Here is an 18,776-nt window from a genome sequence, read left to right as displayed (position 1 = left end):
GACTTGGAGGATTCTGAATTACTGGATGTAGTCAGGGCTTTGAAGGTTTATGTAGCCAGAACGGCTAGAGTCAGGAAAACTGAGTCGCTGTTTATCCTGTAGGCGTCCAACAAGCCGGGTGCTCCTGCTTCAAAGCAAACTATTGCTCGCTGGATCTGTAACACGATTCAGCAGGCTCTTTTTGCGGCTGGATTGCCGCTTCCAAAATCAGTAAAAGCCCACTCCACAAGGAAGGTGGGCTCTTCTTGGGCGGCTGCCCGAGGGGTCTCGGCATTAGAGCTTTGCCGAGCGGCTACTTGGTCAGGTTCAAACACCTTTGCAAAGTTCTACAAGTTTGATACCCTGGCTGAGGAGAACCTTGTGTTTGCTCATTCGGTGCTGCAGAGTCATCCGCACTCTCCCGCCCGTTTGGGAGCTTTGGTATAATCCCCATGGTCCTTACGGAGTTCCCAGCATCCACTAGGACGTTAGAGAAAATAAGATTTTACTTACCGGTAAATCTATTTCTCGTAGTCCGTAGTGGATGCTGGGCGCCCGTCCCAAGTGCGGACTTCTTCTGCAATACTTGTATATAGTTATTGCTTAAATAAGGGTTATGTTATGATTGCATCAGGTTTGTCTGATGCTCTGTTGTTGTTCCTACTGTTAACTGGGTAAGTTTATCACGAGTTATACGGTGTGATTGGTGTGGCTGGTATGAGTCTTGCCCTGGATTCCAAAATCCTTTCCTTGTACTGTCAGTTCTTCCGGGCACAGTTTCCTTAACTGAGGTCTGGAGGAGGGACATAGAGGGAGGAGCCGGTGCACACCAGTATTCCTAATTCTTAAAGTGCTTTGTCTCCTGCGGAGCCCGTCTATTCCCCATGGTCCTTACGGAGTCCCCAGCATCCACTACGGACTACGAGAAATAGATTTACCGGTAAGTAAAATCTTATTTTTATTACAGAAGAGGAAAAATACCTGCATCTAGAGACTGTAGGCAAACAGTTAGAGGCAGAGAATGAGAGGCTGACTGATGCCGTGAAAGAACTACAGAGGAAACTTGGTAAAGCTCAAGCTGAAACAACCAAAACAAAATTTTCTATGGCCCAAAGAACCAGTCAGTTTCAGCTCATCCAGGAGGAGCTGCTGGTGAAAGCTTCCAAAACCACCAAGCTAGAACAGGACGTAAGTGCAGATCACGCATTCTTTCTTATATGTTACACTACGTACTAAGCAGTGCATGTTCGATTTGTCTGTGAGCCACAGCCGCATGTTTCCTCTTCCTATATAACACTATTCTGTGCTGAGTACTGCAACTATCCATTTAAAAGAGGGGATGCTATTGTTACATATCTTTGTAGGTGTACATACCATTTAAATAAATGACTCAGGAGATAACAATATAGAATGTAGCAGCTACTGTATCCGTTGTAACTACAAAACTGTGACATATACACTTATATTTTGCTTTGCATTATTTGCTGCAAAGTAAAATCCTTTATAAGCTGTTTATTTTGTGCCTCGTTTAGATTTAAGAAAATACTCGCGGGGTACACTGGGCTCCACAAGTCTGGACAATGGGGGTGTAGAGTAGGATCTTGATCCGAGGCACCAACAGGCTCAAAGCTTTGACTGTTCCCAGAATGCACAGCGCCACCTCCTCTATAACCCCGCCTCCCAGCACAGGAGCTCAGTTTGTCAGTTGGTGCTGCAGTAAGCAGGCACTTAACAGAGGGGCTGCTCCAGGCAGCCCTAAGAAAAGCTTTTTATGAGGTAAAAAGTGAAGACTTCAAGGGCAGCAGCGGTGGTAAATGTCTTGTGACATTCTCTGCTGTAACTCCAGCTCTCCCCAGCGGCGCTGTACATTCCCGAGCACTGGTTGCCGGGTACCTACAGCGGAGGCTCCGGTTTACTTCACGTTAGGCACACACGGCTGGGGCTCTCCAGGATCGCGTGGCCGCGCTTCGGGAGGTGGTAAGTGGGTCCCGCTCGCGGGACCTGGTCTTTATCGCGATCCAGCGCGGTCAGTGGGAGGCGGGCCGCGCGCGCTGGCGGTGGACACTGTGATTACAGGCGATCCCACTAGATCACCAGGGCATGGGTGCAGGTCAGGTTTTCTCTTAAAACCGATTTTAATATCGCCCACAGTTACCCGGTGGTTTTGCCAGCAAGGGGGATAAGGCTTAGACCTGAAACCCCTCCCCCAGGGCGCCATTTCCAGAAAGTGTTCCCGCCCTGGAGCTGCATCTATGTCTTTCCTCACTCCCTGTCAGTGTCTGCGGCGCCATTACTCCTCAGCTCACTGTTCCTGGGACTGCTTGGGCAAATCCTCCTATGTAAAGCCGCCTGGTTGTCAGTGCTGTGACTTTACATGACACTTAAGTATTCTACCTGCCTTTTTAGTCAGTGTTAGTAAGAAAGAGTGCATTTAGTCAGGGTTTTATAGTACAATTACTGTGTAGTGTTATATCTATTGACTATATAGCTGTGTAAGCTAGTACAGTGCAGTATTATTGTCTGTAATAACCTCTGCATTGTACAAACTGTGACTATTTGTGTGTGCATTGATAGCTGAGTGGTGTCCATCTCGTGTCTTTCACTCAACTTGCTATCCCTATATTCTATAACCTGAGGGGCCTTGGTGCGTCAGGTGTTATTTAATATAGGATTTTCACAAAGATATACTGTATTACGTATTTTTCTCTGTGATTTAGTCACCATATCTCTCCTTTATCTCTGCTGGTGCTGACTACACTGCGCAGGGGTTTGGGTTTAGGGATATAGTGCTGCTAATAATTGTACTGTGTTACCTCATACTGCAAGTTATATCATGTCTGCTTCTGAGGGTAACGGTTCTGGGGCGGAACACACTGCTGGTGTTGCTGAAGCCACAGGCACATATGGGGAGAATATAGCAGCTGTGGGCTCTGGTTCTGGGGGCTCCTTGCCCCCCAGTGGGACTGTGCAACGGAGGCACATACTGACCCTCCGTGGGCCGCTTTTTCCACGCTTCTGCATACGCTAGTTCATAAACTAACACCCCCTATGGGACCCCCAATGCCGGTACAACCGTATGTGGTCCCTGCAGCTAACCCGCCATGGGCGGACGATTTATCTGCTCAATTAAAGAAGTTGAACCAGTCCCTGACTACTAAAAAGTCTGACCAACGCTCGCCTAAGTCCAAGAGGTCCTCTAAGCGAGCGCTCGTCTCCTCACAATCCACTGCTGTCACTGACATCTCGTCTGATGAAGACAGCACATACACTGACCCCACAGGTTCTGACTCAGATGTGGCTGATGGGGATGGTAGTTCCCATGTGGATGTTCCTGATTTTTTGGAGGCTATTAAGTTAATTCTGCAGATTACGGATGATCCCGAGCCATCCGTTCCTCCTAAGAAACCAGATAGGTTCAAGCGTCAGAAGGTGATTAAACAAGTTTTACCTCACTCTGACCACCTAGTGGATATACGTTAGGAACCCTGGCAAAGCCCGGGTACGAAGTTTGTGCCTCAAAAGAAGATGCTGGCTCGCTATTCCCTCGCGCCAGAGCTGTCTAAGAATTGGGAAACGCCTCCTCCAGTAGACTCACATGTGGCTAGGATGGTGGTTTCCTCAGCTCTACCTGTCACTACCGTCACGTCTCTAAAAGAGCCTACGGATAAACGTGTCGAGGGTTGTCTAAAAGCGATTTACACCCTCACGGGTGCTGCACAAAGGCCCACTATTGCAGCTACATGGGCGGCAGAGGCTATTGAAGCATGGGCCTTGGAGTTAGAGGCTGAAATCTCCTCTGACCATGCTAGACAATGCTTGTCATATATTGTCACAGCTTCTCGCTATATTAAAGAGGCGGCTTCTGATGCCGGTATCCTAGCAGCCAAGGCCTCTACTACATCAGTCCTGGCTCGCCGAATATTGTGGCTGAGATCCTGGTCTGTGGAGCTGGACTCTAGAAAAACCCTGGAGGTACTCCCTTTCAAGGGGGATATTCTGTTTGGGGAGGACTTAAATAAGATAGTGGCTGACTTGGCTACTGCCAAAGCTGCCTGTCTGCCTAATACAGCTCCTTCTGTGTCGAAGGCCAAAGGCCTGCAAAAGGTCAGACGTACCATAAGCAGGCCCGCACTTCCAAACCTGGTAAGCCGAAGCCCAAAAGAGCCTGGGCTGCCCGTCAGCCAGCAGCCAAGACCGATAAGCCTGCCGCATGACGGGGTGGGCCTCCCCCTGGGAGTTCCCAGGGTGGGGGGCCGGCTTCTAGGGTATACCCAGGAATGGTTGAAGACCACTTCAGATGCCTGGGTACGGGAAGTCGTCACTCGAGGTTACGCCATAGCCTTCAAAAACCGACCCCCTCATCGATTTTGCCAGACAGACGTCCTGTCGGACCAGACAAAGGCAAACACTCTGCATTCGGTGGTACAGACCCTCCTGGATACAGGAGTCGTAGTACAGGTGCCTCTTGCTCAGAGGGGCCGGGGGTACTATTCTCCGCTGTTTCTAGTCCCGAAACCGAATGGGTCCTCCCGGCCCATTCTCAACCTCAAGGCACTGAACAAATTTGTGAAGGTTTCCAAGTTCCTTATGGAAACCCGTCGCTCTATAGTTCTGGCCTTGGAACCTGGGGACTACATGGTCTCCCTGGACATACAGGATGCTTACCTGCATATTCCTATAGCAGTGTCACATCAACAATACCTGAGGTTCGCTATTGGCAACCTCCATTACCAGTTTCGGGCGTTACCTTTTGGTTTAACAACGGCTCTGCGAGTCTTCACCAAAGTTATGGCAGTGGTGACGGTGGTACTCCGCCGTCAAGGGGTCAGGATACTGCCGTATCTGGACGACTTGTTAATCCTGGCAAATTCCCCAGATCTTTTACTGCGTCATCTGGATATGACGGTCCGGTTTCTACAAGCCCACGGTTGGCTCATCAACTGGAATAAATCCTCCCTGGTCGCTGCACAGAGCATGGTGCATCTGGGAGCGCTGTTGGATACTCACAACCAGAGGTTGTTCTTGTCTCAGGAGAAAGTCCTGAAACTTCAGGACAGGATTCGTTGCTTCCTTTCTCGTCCGCAAGTGTCGATACATTCGGCAATGCAGGTGCTGGGCCTCATGGTGTCAGCATTCAACATGGTGGAGTATGCTCAATTCCATTCTCGCCCCCTCCAGAAGCTGATTCTAGCCAAGTGGGACGGCTTGCCTCACCGGATCAGGTCTCACATGATCTCTTTGACTCCGGAGGTCCATGTGTCGCTGCTCTGGTGGCTCCTGGACCGACAATTGTGCAGGGGCCGTCCCTTCTGGATATCCAACTGTGTCCTGTTGACGACAAATGCCAGTTTAAGAGGTTGGGGCGCGGTGCTGGAGCAGCACTCCTTGCAGGGTCGGTGGACCAAGGAGGAATCTCTCCTCTCGATCAACATTCTGGAATTGCGGGCGGTCTTCAATGCGTTGAACCTAGCCCAGCATTTGATTCAGAACCGTCCTGTTCAAGTACAGTCGGACAACGCCACCACAGTGGCTTACATAAATCATCAAGGCGGCACTCGAAGCCGTTTGGCAATGAAGGAAGCCTCACGGATTCTACGTTGGGCAGAACGCCATCTACCGGAAATATCGGCAATATTCATTCCGGGAGTCCTGAATTGGGAAGCGGACTTTCTCAGTCGTCAGGACGTGCATGCCGGCGAGTGGGGCCTCCATCCAGAAGTGTTTCAACTCCTCGTGGAAAGGTGGGGTCTTCCAGATGTGGGTCTGATGACGTCTCGACACAATCACAAGGTTCCGGTCTTCGGAGCAAGGACAAGGAATCCCCAAGCAGCATTCGTGGATGCGCTGGCAGTGCCGTGGAGGTTTCGGCTGCCGTACGTGTTCCCTCCGGTGTCACTCCTGCCCAGGGTAATTCGGAAGTTCAAGCAAGAAAAAGGAAATCTGCTTCTCATAGCTCCGGCGTGGCCCAGACGGCACTAGTTCTCAGACCTGCAAGGCCTATCGTCAGAGCGTCCACTTCTACTTCCACAACGCCCAGACCTCCTCGTTCAGGGCCCCTGTGTCTACCAGGACCTAGCCCTGTTGTCTTTGACAGCGTGGCTCTTGAAGCTTCCGTCTTAATAGCTAAGGGTTTTTCTGAAGAGGTCATTAAAACTATGTTGCGGGCCCGGAAACCGGCCTCTGCTCGGATTTACCATCGGGTCTGGCATTCCTACTTTGTTTGGTGCGCATCTAACCATTATGACGCTTCCAAGTTTAGTACAGCCAAACTTTTAGCTTTTCTACAGCAGGGCCTGGATTTAGGCCTGCGTCTGGCCTCCCTCAAGGTTCATATTTCTGCCTTGTCGGTGTGGTTTCAGAGAAAAATTGCGACTTAACCTGATGTTCATACTTTCACTCAGGGTGTGTTGCGTATCCAACCTCCCTATGTCCCGCCTGTGGCTCCTTGGGACTTGTCGGTGGTTTTGGGGGCGTTGCAGGAGCCTCCATTTGAACCTCTTGGTTCAAGCTGACCTTAAGTGGCTTTCCCTTAAGGTGGTGTTCTTGCTGGCTATTGCCTCTGCTAGAAGAGTGTCGGATTTGGGTGCCTTGTCTTGTAGTTCCCCGTGTCTGATTTTTCACCGTGACCGGGCGGTTCTTAGGACTCGTCCCGGATATTTACCTAAGGTGGTTTCTACGTTCCACCTTAATCAGGAGATTGTGGTTCCAGCTTTTGTTTCTCCTGATTTGTCTCCCAAAGAGCGGTCTTTGGATGTGGTACGGGCTCTCCGTATCTATGTGAAGAGAACTGCTTCCATTCGAAAGTCTGATTCTCTCTTTGTTTTGTTTGGATTTCACAAACGTGGCTGGCCTGCTCACAAGCAGACACTGGCCAGGTGGATTAGAATGGTGATTGCGCCTGCTTATGTGAAGGCTGGTCTGTTAGCTCCTGTTCACATTACGGCCCATTCTACTCGGTCTGTTGGACCTTCTTGGGCGGCCCAACGTGGTGCGACCCTTGATCAATTGTGCAAGGCGGCTACGTGGTCCTCCGGGAACACGTTCATAAGGTTCTATGCCTTCGATGCTGCCGCTTCCCAGGATGCTTCCTTTGGACGCCGGGTTCTTGTGCCCGCTACAGTGCGTCCCCTCCCATAATGAACTGCTTTAGGACATCCCCATTGTCCAGACTTGTGGAGCCCAGTGTACCTCGCAGCAGAAAACGAGTTTTATGGTAAGGACTTAACCTTGTTAAAACTCTTTCTGCGAGGTACACTGGGCTCCACAAGGCACCCACCCTGACGCACTTAGCTTCTTTGGGTTGATATGGCATTAGCAGCTGACACTTCTCTTGTCGTGAGAGTGTGGTGTATGTGGCTACTAACCGTTGTCGTCTCTTTTCCTGCTACTGCATTGGGCTGGTTAACTAAACTGAGCTCCTGTGCTGGGAGTCGGGGTTATAGAGGAGGCAGCGCTGTGCATTCTGGGAACAGTCAAAGCTTTGAGCCTGTTGGTGCCTCGGATCAATATCCTACTCTACACCCCCATTGTCCAGACTTGTGGAGCCCAGTGTACCTCGCAGAAAGAGTTTTAACAAAGGTAAGTTCTTACCATAAAACTCGTTTTTGCACCTTAGCGAAACCATGTTGCAGTACAGGGAGGAAAATGTAAAATATGCAGATGTATATTTGGGGGGGTACGCAACTGTAAATCATCCTTTGAGTCAAATTTAGCTGGATTTGCTCATAATGCTACATTTATTTCATTTAATTAAATATTTCCTCCTTTCCGTAACTAAAGTGTCTTTATCTATCATACATGTTATATACCTACAGGGGTCCTTTCTTCATGATAGGTCAAAATTAGTTATAGTGATGGGAAATTGGTTTACTATTCTGCTAGGCAGAGGGGAGAGAGATAATGTAAAGTACAGTATGGTCAAAGAAATATAAGCTTCTGTTAACCACTTAACGGACTCATTTTTTCTCTTACGTCCTAGGGGATACTGGGAATCCATTTAGTACCATGGGTATAGACGGGTCCACTTGGAGCCATGGGCACTATAGAAGTTTGATAACGTGTGCTGGCTCCTCCCTCTATGGGGGTCATTCCGACCTGTTCGCATACTGCCGTTTTTCACAGCGCAGCGATCAGGTCACTGCGTATGCACCGCAATGCGCAGGCGCTACGTACGAGTACAAAGCGGATCCTTGCTGAGTGATGGATTTAACTAAGAATCCATTTGCACGGCCGATCGCAAGGAGATTGACAGGAAGAAGGCGTTTATGGGTGTCAACTGACAGTTTACTGGGAGTGTTTGGAAAAACGCAGGCGTGTCCAAGCGTTTGCAGGGCGGGTGTCTGACGTCAATTACGGGACCAGACAGGCTGAAGTGATCACAGCGGCTGAGTAAGTTCAGACCTAATCAGAAACTGCACAAAATGTTTTTGCAGAGCTCGGCTGCACAGGCTTTCGCCCACTTGCGAAGCAAAAATACACTCCCCTGTAGGCGGCGACTATTTGATCGCAGCGCTGCAAAAAATAGCTAGCGAGCGATCAACTTGGAATAACCCCCTATGTCCCTCCTACCAGACTCGGTTTAGAAAATTTGCCCGACGGAGCCGGTCACATCTCTGGAAGCTCCTGAAGAGTTTTCTGCATTTATTTTTAAAGTTTGTTATTTTCAGGCAGAACTGGATGGAACCAGCCTGCCTGCTTCGTGGGACTTAGGCGAGGAAACGGCCCAACCCCACTAAGGGTTAATGGTCCCGTTCCCCGCTGACAGGATGCTAGCTCCTGAGGGAACTATTCGTAAGCCCCACCACGGCGAGCGTATATTCTCACAGCCTGCCACCACCCCTAACAGAGCCAGAAGATAGAAGAGTGGTGAGTACTAAGCCGGCGTCCCAGCTAGCGGGTCGCCAGCCATTATGGCGACATCAGGCTATGGAGACCTCATGGCTTCTACGAGGCGGACGGAGTCTCCAGACTTTGTACACAGTATGTGTACATGGTACCCAGACTGACATTGCAGCTTAAAAGGGGGCTTACTCCATTTTATGCACTAAGACACATAAAGCCAGTGTAAAGAAGAGTGGGAAGACCGCATGCCGTTGCAGGGGCGGGGCTTCACTATGGGTGGATCCAGCAGCTCACAGGCGCCATTTTACCCTACTGCAGCAACACAGATGCTGACTGCAGGGCCGCGTGACTCCTCCGGAGAGCCTCCCAGATTACCTCAGCGGTACCAGAGGGTCGTAGCAGGTTCATAATCCAGGTACTTAGTCTGCGACCCGGCTAAGCTTGGCTTTAGCGATAGGGGCGCCGTGTGCTGGTTCTTTTTTCTCTATGTGTCTCTCAGGAAGGGCTCTTTGTGGGTTAACTGTGCTTTTAACCTTTTTCTGTGTGTGTGCACTGTTACTGCTGCAGTTTGTCAGGCAAAGAGTGTGTATCGTGCAAGGCGCAGTGTTCCTCTTCTCCAGGGGGTTCACTAGTGTGTACTCAGTGTAGTATCCCTTCTCAGGCTAGTGGGATGGAGCCAGCATGGCTATACTCCATTCGGGGGACGATTTCTACCATATCTACTAAATTATCTCGTAATGAGAAGGAGACGCAATACTTAAGACAGTATATGGCTGAGTTTATGCAAAAGGACTCAGTACTCAGACCAGCGTCTCAATCCTCCTACCATTTGTCCGCAAAAACCTACTTTGGTCCATATCCTGCATTCTGACTGATAATAAAGGGTCAGAAATAGAGAAAGGTGAGGTGGACATAGAGGTGAGGGAGGGTACTCTGTTGCAAGGTGTTGAGGCTCTCATAGACTCTGTCAGGGAAGTCCTCAATATTCCTGATAAGGTGATAGAGGTGTGTGAGGAATCTTTCTTTAATGTTAAGAAAAAATCCTCAGCCACTTTTCCTGTGTCTAAGGAACTAAATATCCTGTTTACAGAACCGTGGTTTAATCCAGATAGAAATTTCAAATTCCTAGGCGGTTATTATCATCATTTCTGCAGCGGGGTATACTGGTATTCCACAGGGAATAACATTGGGGTGTAGAGTTGGATCTTGATCCGAGGCACCAACAGGCTAAAGCTTTGAGTGTTCCGAGGATGCACTGCACTTCCTCCTCTATAGCCCCGCCTCCATGCACTGGAGCTCAGTTTGTAAGTTGGTGCCTGTAGTGCAGGCAGCTAACAAGTGGAATATACAGAACCAACTACAAAAGAGAGCGCAAAGAATATAATATATATTGTAAAAAACTATTTATTTTACCATTAAAAAGTTTCATATACTGGTAACAATGTTATTCTAAACAAACAGAGCCACATACCAAACTAATGACAATCACTATGTATGTAATGTATTAATTATACTAAAGGGTAACAATGAAGTCCCAATCCGGATATAATTATAATGTCCATATGATTCTGTGTAAAAGGAGATTATAATCCTGGAACATACCCCACTCAGATCTCCATGGTAGGAATATTGAAAAACGGGATGATTGAAACTCCTGCTGATCCTGGGACTGCTGGGCACTGTCTCTTCTGAAAAGCCGCCTGTCTCATCAGCGCTGTGCCTTTACAGGACACTTAAGTATTCTACATGTCGTATAGACAGCGTTTGTTAAGAACAAGTGCATTCTATATGAATATTTAGTACAAGTATTCTGTGATATACATCCAGTGTTTACTGTGCATTGTTATATCTGTATACATACATAGCTATATGTAGTATTACTAGTCCAGTGCAGTTTTATTGATTATACAGTATGTAATATTTTCTGCATTGTACCTGTGACTGTGTGTGCCTGCTGCGTGAATTCTTTTCTGTGTATCACACATATTGCTATATTCTGTACCCTGGGGATCTAAGTGCGTCAGGGTCTCAAATACCATATAGTGTTCCACAGGATATACTGTTTAGTATTTTTCACTGTGTATTTCAGTCACTTGATACCGCTTAAATCCTCTGTTGTGCTGTGAATTTGCGGTCACATAACACAGGGTTTTTGTCAGGTATTGTCTGGCTATATTGTACTGTTAAGCCCTACGGCTACATTCCCAATAATGTCTGCTACACAGGGCGGGAAATCCGCAGACGCTCCTGCATCATGCAGTGCTGACGTCACGGATTTATCTGAGGAAAAGATTTCTGCTGAGGGTTCAGGTAGTGGGTGTTCTCCCCCCCCCCCCCCCCCCCCCCTAGTCAGCCCGCAGCACCTGTGGCACATCAAGACCCACCTTGGGCTGCATTTTCCAATATGCTGACTACGCTTGTGACATGGCTTACGCCCCCATGTGGGAGCTCCTGTGCCATTACAGCCACATATTGTCCCTGTAGTTAATCCACCATGGGCGGATACTCTGTCAACCCAGTTACAGCAATTAAATCAGTCCTTGGCTAAACAAAAACCTAACCGTCGCCCTACTGGGACCAAAGGGTCATCTAAGCGGGCCATTTCTTCTGCTGATATTTTGGATGATTCTTCTGATTCGGATGGGAAATATGCTAATTCATCAGATGCTGATACTGCTGCTTCTGATGATGACTCTACAACATAGGTTGATGTCCCTGACCTAGTGGAGGCTATCAAGCTGATTCTTCAGATTGATGATGACGTTGACCCTCCTGACACGTCTAAGAAACCTGATAAGTTCAAATGACAGAAGGTTACTAAATTAGTTTTCTCTGACGTCCTAGTGGATGCTGGGGACTCCGTCAGGACCATGGGGAAATAGCGGCTCCGCAGGAGACAGGGCACAATAATAAAAGCTTTAGGATCAGGTGGTGTGCACTGGCTCCTCCCCCTATGACCCTCCTCCAAGCCTCAGTTAGATTTTTGTGCCCGACGAGAAGGGTGCAATCTAGGTGGCTCTCCTGAGCTGCTTAGAATAAAAGTTTAAGTTAGGTTTTTTATTTTCAGTGAGTCCTGCTGGCAACAGGCTCACTGCTACGAGGGACTTAGGGGAGAGAAGAAAACTCACCTGCGTGCAGGATGGATTTGCTTCTTAGGCTACTGGACACCATTAGCTCCAGAGGGAGTCGGAACACAGGTCTCACCCTGGGGTTCGTCCCGGAGCCGTGCCGCCGACCCCCCTTGCAGATGCCGAAGTTGAAGAGGTCCAGAGGTTCAGAAACAGGCGGCAGAAGACTTCCAGTCTTCATAAGGTAGCGCACAGCACTGCAGCTGTGCGCCATTGTTGTCAGCACACTTCACCAACAGTCACCAACTGTCACTGAGGGTGCAGGGCGCTGGGGGGGGGCGCCCTGGGCAGCAATGTATAATACCTTTTTATGGCTAAAATACATCACATATAGCCCTTGAGGCTATATGGATGTATTTAACCCCTGCCAGATCTCACAAACTCCGGGAGAAGAGCCCGCCGAAAAGGGGGCGGGGCCTATTCTCCTCAGCACACGGCGCCATTTTCCTGCTCAGCTCTGCTGTGAGGAAGGCTCCCAGGCTCTCCCCTGCACTGCACTACAGAAACAGGGTTAAAACAGAGAGGGGGGGGCACTTATTTGGTGATATGATTACATATATAAAAATGCTATAAGGGAAAACACTTGTATAAGGGGTTGTCCCTGTATAATTATAGCGTTTTTGGTGTGTGCTGGCAAACTCTCCCTCTGTCTCCCCAAAGGGCTAGTGGGGTCCTGTCCTCTGTCAGAGCATTCCCTGTGTGTATGCTGTGTGTCGGTACATGTGTGTCGACATGTAGGAGGACGATGTTGGTGAGGAGGCGGAGCAAATTGCCTGTATTGGTGATGTCACTCTCTAGGGAGTCGACACTGGAATGGATGGCTTATTTAGGAATTACGTGATAATGTCAACACGCTGCAAGGTCGGTTGACGACATGAGACGGCCGGCAAACAAATTAGTACCTGTCCAGGCGTCTCAGACACCGTCAGGGGCTTGTAAAAACGCCCATTTACCTCAGTCGGTCGACACAGACACGGACACTGACTCCAGTGTCGACGGTGAAGAAACAAACGTATTTTCCTTTAGGGCCACACATTTCATGTTAAGGGCAATGAAGGAGGTGTTACATATTTCTGATACTACAAGTACCACAAATAAGGGTATTATGTAGGGTGTGAATAAACTACTTGTAGTTTTTCCTGAATCAGATAAATTAAATGAAGTGTGTGATGATACGTGGGTTTCCTCCGATAGAAAATTATTGGCGGTATACCCTTTCCCGCCAGAAGTTAGGGCGAGTTGGGAAACACACCTTAGGGTGAATAAGGCGCTCACACGCTTATAAAAACAAGTGGCGTTACCGTCTCCAGATACGGCAGCAGTCAAGGAGCCAGCTGATAGGAAGCTGAAAAATATCCTAAAAGTATATACACATATACTGGTGTTATACTACGACCAGCAATCGCCTCAGCCTGGATGTGCAGCGCTGAGGGGGCTTGGTCGGATTTCCTGACTGAAAATATTGATACCCTTGACAGGGACAAGATTTTATTGACTATAGAGCATTTTAAGGATGCATTTCTATATATGCGAGATGCGCAGAGGGATATTTGCATTCTGGCATCAAGAGTAAATGTGATGTCCATATCTGCCAGACGACAGTGGTCAGGTGATGCAGATTCCAGACGGCACATGGAAGTATTGCCGTATAAAGGGGCGGTCCATCGGACCTGGTGGCCATGGCAACAGCTGAAAAATCCACCTTTTGTTACCCCAAGTCACATCTCAGCAGAAAAGGACACAGTCTTTTCAGTCTCAGTCCTTTCGTCCCCATAAGGGCAGGCGGGCAAAAGGGCCAGTCATATCTGCCCAGGGGTAGAGGAAAGGGAAGAAGACTGCAGCAGGCAGCCCATTCCCAGGAACAGAAGCCCTCCACAGCTTCTGCCAAGTCCGCAGCATGACGCTGGGGCCGTACAAGCGGACTCAGGTGCGGTAGGGGGTCATCTCAAGAGTTTCAGCACGCAGTGGGCTCACTCACAAGTGGACTCCTGGATCCTACACGTAGTATTCCAGGTGTACATTGGAAATTCGAGACGTCTCCCCCTCACAAGTTCCTGAAGTCTGCTTTACCAACGTCTCCCTCCGACAGGGAGGCAGTATTGGGAACAATTCACAGGCTGTATTCCCAGCAGGTGATAATCAAAGTACCCCTTCTACAACAAGGGAAGGGGTATTATTCCACACTATATTGTGGTACTGAAGCCAGACGGCTAGGTGAGATCTGAAATATTTGAACACTTACATACAAGCGTTCAAATCAAGATGGAGTCACTCAGAGCAGTGATAGCGAACCAGGAAGAAGGGGACGATATGGTGTCACTGGATATCAGGGACGCTTACCTACATGTCCAAATTTGCCCTTCTCACCAAGGGTACCTCAGGTTCGTGGTACAGAACTGTCACTATCAGTTCAGACGCTGCCGTTTGGATTGTCCACGGCACCCCGGGTCTTTACCAAGGTAATGGCCGAAATGATGATTCTTCTTAAAAGAAATATGGACGCTTTCCTGATAAGGGCAAGGTCCAGAGAACAGTTGGAGGTCGGAGTAGCACTATCTTAAGTAGTTCTACGACAGCACGAGTGGATTCTAAATATTCCAAAATCGCAGTTTTTTCCGACGACACGTCTACTGTTCCTAGGGATGATTCTGGACACAGTCCAGAAAAGGATGTTTTCTCCCGGAGAAGAAAGCCAGGGAGTTATCTGAGCTGTCAGGAACCTCCTAAAACCAGGAAAAGTATCAGTGCATCATTGCACAAGGATCCTGTGAAAAATGGTGGTTTCTTACAAAGCGATCCCATTCGGTAGATTTCACGCAAGAACCTTTACGTGGGATCTGCTGGAAAAATGGTCCGGATCGCATCTTCAGATGCATCAGCGGATAACCTTGTCTCCAAGGACAAGGGTGTTTCTTCTGCGGTGGCTGCAGAGTGCTCATCTATGAAAGGGCCGCAGATTCGGCATTCGGGACTGGGTCCTGGTGACCACGGATGCCAGCCTGAGTGGCTGGGGAGCAGTCACACAAGGAAAAAATTTCCAGAGAGTGTGATCGAGTCTGGAGACTTCTCTCCACATAAATATACTGGAGCTAAGGGCAATTTACAATGCTCTAAGCTTAGCAAGTCCTCTGCTTCAAGGTCAGCCGGTATTGATCCAGTGGGACAACATCACGGCAGTCGCCCACGTAAACAGACAGGGCGGCACAAGAAGCAGGAGGGAAATGGCAGAAACTGCAAGGATTCTTCGCTGGGCGAAAAATCATGTGATAACACTCTCAGCAGTGTTCATTCCGGGAGTGGAAAACTGGGAAGCAGACTTCCTCAGCAGGCATGACCTCCACCCGGGAGAGTGGGGACTTCATCGGGAAGTCTTCCACATGATTGTAAACCGTTGTGAAAAACCAAAGGTGGACATGATGGCGTCCCGCCTGAACAAAAAACTAGATATTGCGCCAGGTCAAGGGACCCTCAGGCAATAGCGGTGGACGCTCTGGTAACACTGTGGATGTACCAGTCAGAGTATGTGTTCCCTCCTATGCCTCTCATACAAAAAGTACTGAGAATCATAAGAGGGAGATGAGTAAGAATGATACTCGTGGTTCCGGATTGGCCAAGAAGGACTTGGTACCCGAAACTTCAAGAGATGTTCACGGAAGAACCGTGGCCTCTACCTTTAAGAAAGGACCTGCTCCAGCAGGGGCCTTGTCTGTTCCAAGACTTACCGCGGCCGCGTTTGACTGCATGGCGGTTGAACGCCGGATCCTGAAAGGGCATTCCAGATGAAGTCATCCCTACCCTGGTCGAAGACAGGAAGGATGTAACCGCAAAACATTTTCACCGCATTTGGCGAAGATATGTTGCGTGGTGTGGGGCCAAGAAGGCCCCTACAGAGGAATTCCAACTGGGTCGTTTCCTACATTTCCTGAAAACAGGACTGTCTATGGGCCTAAAATTAGGGTCCATTAAGGTTCAAATTTCGGCCCTGTCGAATTTCTTCCAGAAAGAACTGGCTTTAGTGCCTGACGTTCAGATGTTTGTAAAAGGGGTACTGCATATACAGCCTCCTTTTGTGCCCCAGTGGCACCTTGGGATCTCAATGTTGTTTTGAGTTTCCTAAAGTCACATTGGTTTGAACCACTCACCACTGTGGACTTAAAATATCTCACATGGAAGGTGACGATGCTATTAGCCCTGGCTTCAGCCAGGCGTGTGTCAGAATTGGCGGCTTTATCATATATAAAGCCCTTACTTAATTTTTCATTCTGACAGGGCAGAATTGAGGACTCGTCCTCAATTTCTCCTTAAGGTGTTTTCCGTTTTTCACATGAACCAACCTATTGTGGTACCTGCAGGTACTAGGGACTTGGAGGACTCCAAGTTACTTGACGTTGTCAGGGCCCTGAAAAATATGTTTCCAGGAAGGCTGGAGTCAGAAAATCTGACTCGCTGTTTAGCCTGTATGCACCCAACAAGATGGGTGCTCCTGCTTCTAAGCAGACGATTGCTCGCTGGATTTGTAATACAATTCAGTTTACACATTCTGTGGCAGGCCTGCCACAGCCAAAATCGGTAAAAGCCCATTCCAAAAGGAAGGGGGCTCATCTTGGGCGACTGCCCGAGGGGTCTCGGCTTTACAACTTTGCCGAGCAGTTACTTGGTCAGGGGAAAACACGTTTGCAAAATTCTACAAATTTGATACCCTGGCTGAGGAGGACATGGAGTTCTCTCATTCGGTGCTGCAGGGTCATCCGCACTCTCCCGCCCGTTTGGGAGCTTTGGTATAATCCCCATGGTCCTGACGGAGTCCCCAGCATCCACTAGGACGTCAGAGAAAATAAGATTTTACTTACCGATAAATCTATTTCTCGTAGTCCGTAGTGGATGCTGGGCGCCCATCCCAAGTGCGGATTGTCTGCAATACTTGTACATAGTTATTGTTACAAAAATCGGGTTATTCTTGTTGTGAGCCATCTTTTCAGAGGCTCCTTCGTTGTTATCATACTGTTAACTGGGTTCAGATCACAGGTTGTACGGTGTGATTGGTGTGGCTGGTATGAGTCTTACCCGGGATTCAATATCCTTCCTTATTATGCACGCTCGTCCGGGCACAGTATCCTAACTGAGGCTTGGAGGAGGGTCATAGGGGGAGGAGCCAGTGCACACCACCTGATCCTAAAGCTTTTATTTTGTGCCCTGTCTCCTGCGGAGCCGCTATTTCCCCATGGTCCTGACGGAGTCCCCAGCATCCACTACGGACTACGAGAAATAGATTTATCGGTAAGTAAAATCTTATTTTACCACATTCTGACCATTTAATTGACATATGTCAAGAATCCTGGTCTTCTCCAGGAAAGACATTTTCCCTGTCTAAAAAGATGCTAGCTCGTTATCCTATTTCTGCGGAGTTGAGTAACAAGTGGGAAACCCCGCCACCAGTGAACTCGCATGTAGCCCGTCTTGTGGTGTCATCTACTCTGCCTCTCGTCTCTTTGGAGGAACCGACGGATAAACGTGTGGAAGGTTGCTTGAAGTCTATTTACACTCTTACAGATGGCAGCCTTTTGCTTGAAGCATGGGTTCAAGCTATTGAGGAAGAGCTACCTCTTAATTTTTCTTACACTGACAGACGATATCGGTCATATATTACCACAGCCGGCATCAGGAGGCGGCCTTTGATGCCGGCGTTATGGCGGCTAAGGCATCTACTACGTCTATCCTAACTTGACGAATTCTGTGGTTACGGTCCTGGTCGGTGGACCTGGACTCTAAGAAGACCTTGGAGGCGCTCCCTTTTAAGGGAGATATACTATTTGGGGAGGACCCGAACAAGATTGTGACCGACTTGGCGTCGGCCAAGACTGCGTTTCTCCCAAGTACTAATCCTACGGCTCCGAAGGCTAACAGTACTACTTTTCGTTCCTTTGGCCCTCCAGGTAAAGCAAAGGGTCAGGTGTACCCGGGACAGTCTCGCACTTCCAAATCCTCTAAGCCCATACCTAAACGTTCTTGGGCCGCCCGTCAGCCTGCTTCCAAACCAGACAGGCCTGCTGCATGACGGGACGGGCCACCCCCTGGGGGACCCAAGGGTGGGAGGTCGACTTCTGCAGTTCGCCCAGGTATGGATAAAGACCACTTCGGACGCCTGGGTGCAGGAAGTGGTCTCTCACGGGTACGTGATCTCTTCAGGAGACGTCCCCCTCGCCAGTTTTGCTCGACTGTTATCCCTTCGGATCCATTAAAAGCATAAATTCTACATTTGGTTGTACAATCCCTCCTGGATACTGGAGTGATTGTGCCGGTGCCTCTGTCTCAGAGAGGCAGGGGATACTATTCAACACTGTTTCTGGTTCCGAAGCCGAATGGATCCTCCCAGCCTATACACAACCTCAAATCTTTGAACAAATTTGTCAGGGTATCCAAATTCCGTATGGAAACCCTGCGCTCTATTGTACTGGCTTTGGAACCCAGAAATTATATGGTATCCCTGGACATACAGGTTGCTTACCTACACATACCTATTGCCATGTCGCATCAGCAATATCTGCGGTTTGCTATTGGCAAGTATATCCAATGCAATTTTATTAAAAAATTATCAGAAAAAAATAATAGTTAAAAAAAATCAGTACAAACATCGATGGTCAGAACATCATGACCATCGTGACTTCAGTTTCACAGCACGTGATCCTTTCTTCAGCTTCCGGGGCTCATCAGAGAAGGTGAGAACTGCTTCTTCTTTTTTTACATTTCCTCAGCAGCTATGACTATCTGCTGCCGCTGAGTGGGGGATGGTGCCGGGCTGAACAATCAGTAGTGATCGGCAGAACTACA

General features: G+C 48.7%; 1 protein-coding gene across 2 annotated transcripts in view; it reads left to right on the top strand.

Moving 5' to 3' along the window:
* The window catches only part of CCDC18 (coiled-coil domain containing 18), a 434,514-nt gene that overhangs the window by 215,607 nt on the left and 200,131 nt on the right, over positions 1-18,776 (top strand). For both annotated transcript variants that reach the window (XM_063939870.1, XM_063939871.1), the window contains exon 12: positions 947-1,167. In XM_063939870.1, the coding sequence (XP_063795940.1) occupies positions 947-1,167 (221 nt within the window). The remainder of the gene's footprint in view (positions 1-946; positions 1,168-18,776) is intronic.

This window comes from Pseudophryne corroboree, chromosome 9, assembly GCF_028390025.1.
Source record: "Pseudophryne corroboree isolate aPseCor3 chromosome 9, aPseCor3.hap2, whole genome shotgun sequence".
NCBI lineage: Eukaryota > Metazoa > Chordata > Amphibia > Anura > Myobatrachidae > Pseudophryne > Pseudophryne corroboree.
This window is presented reverse-complemented; position numbering and strand designations above follow the sequence as displayed.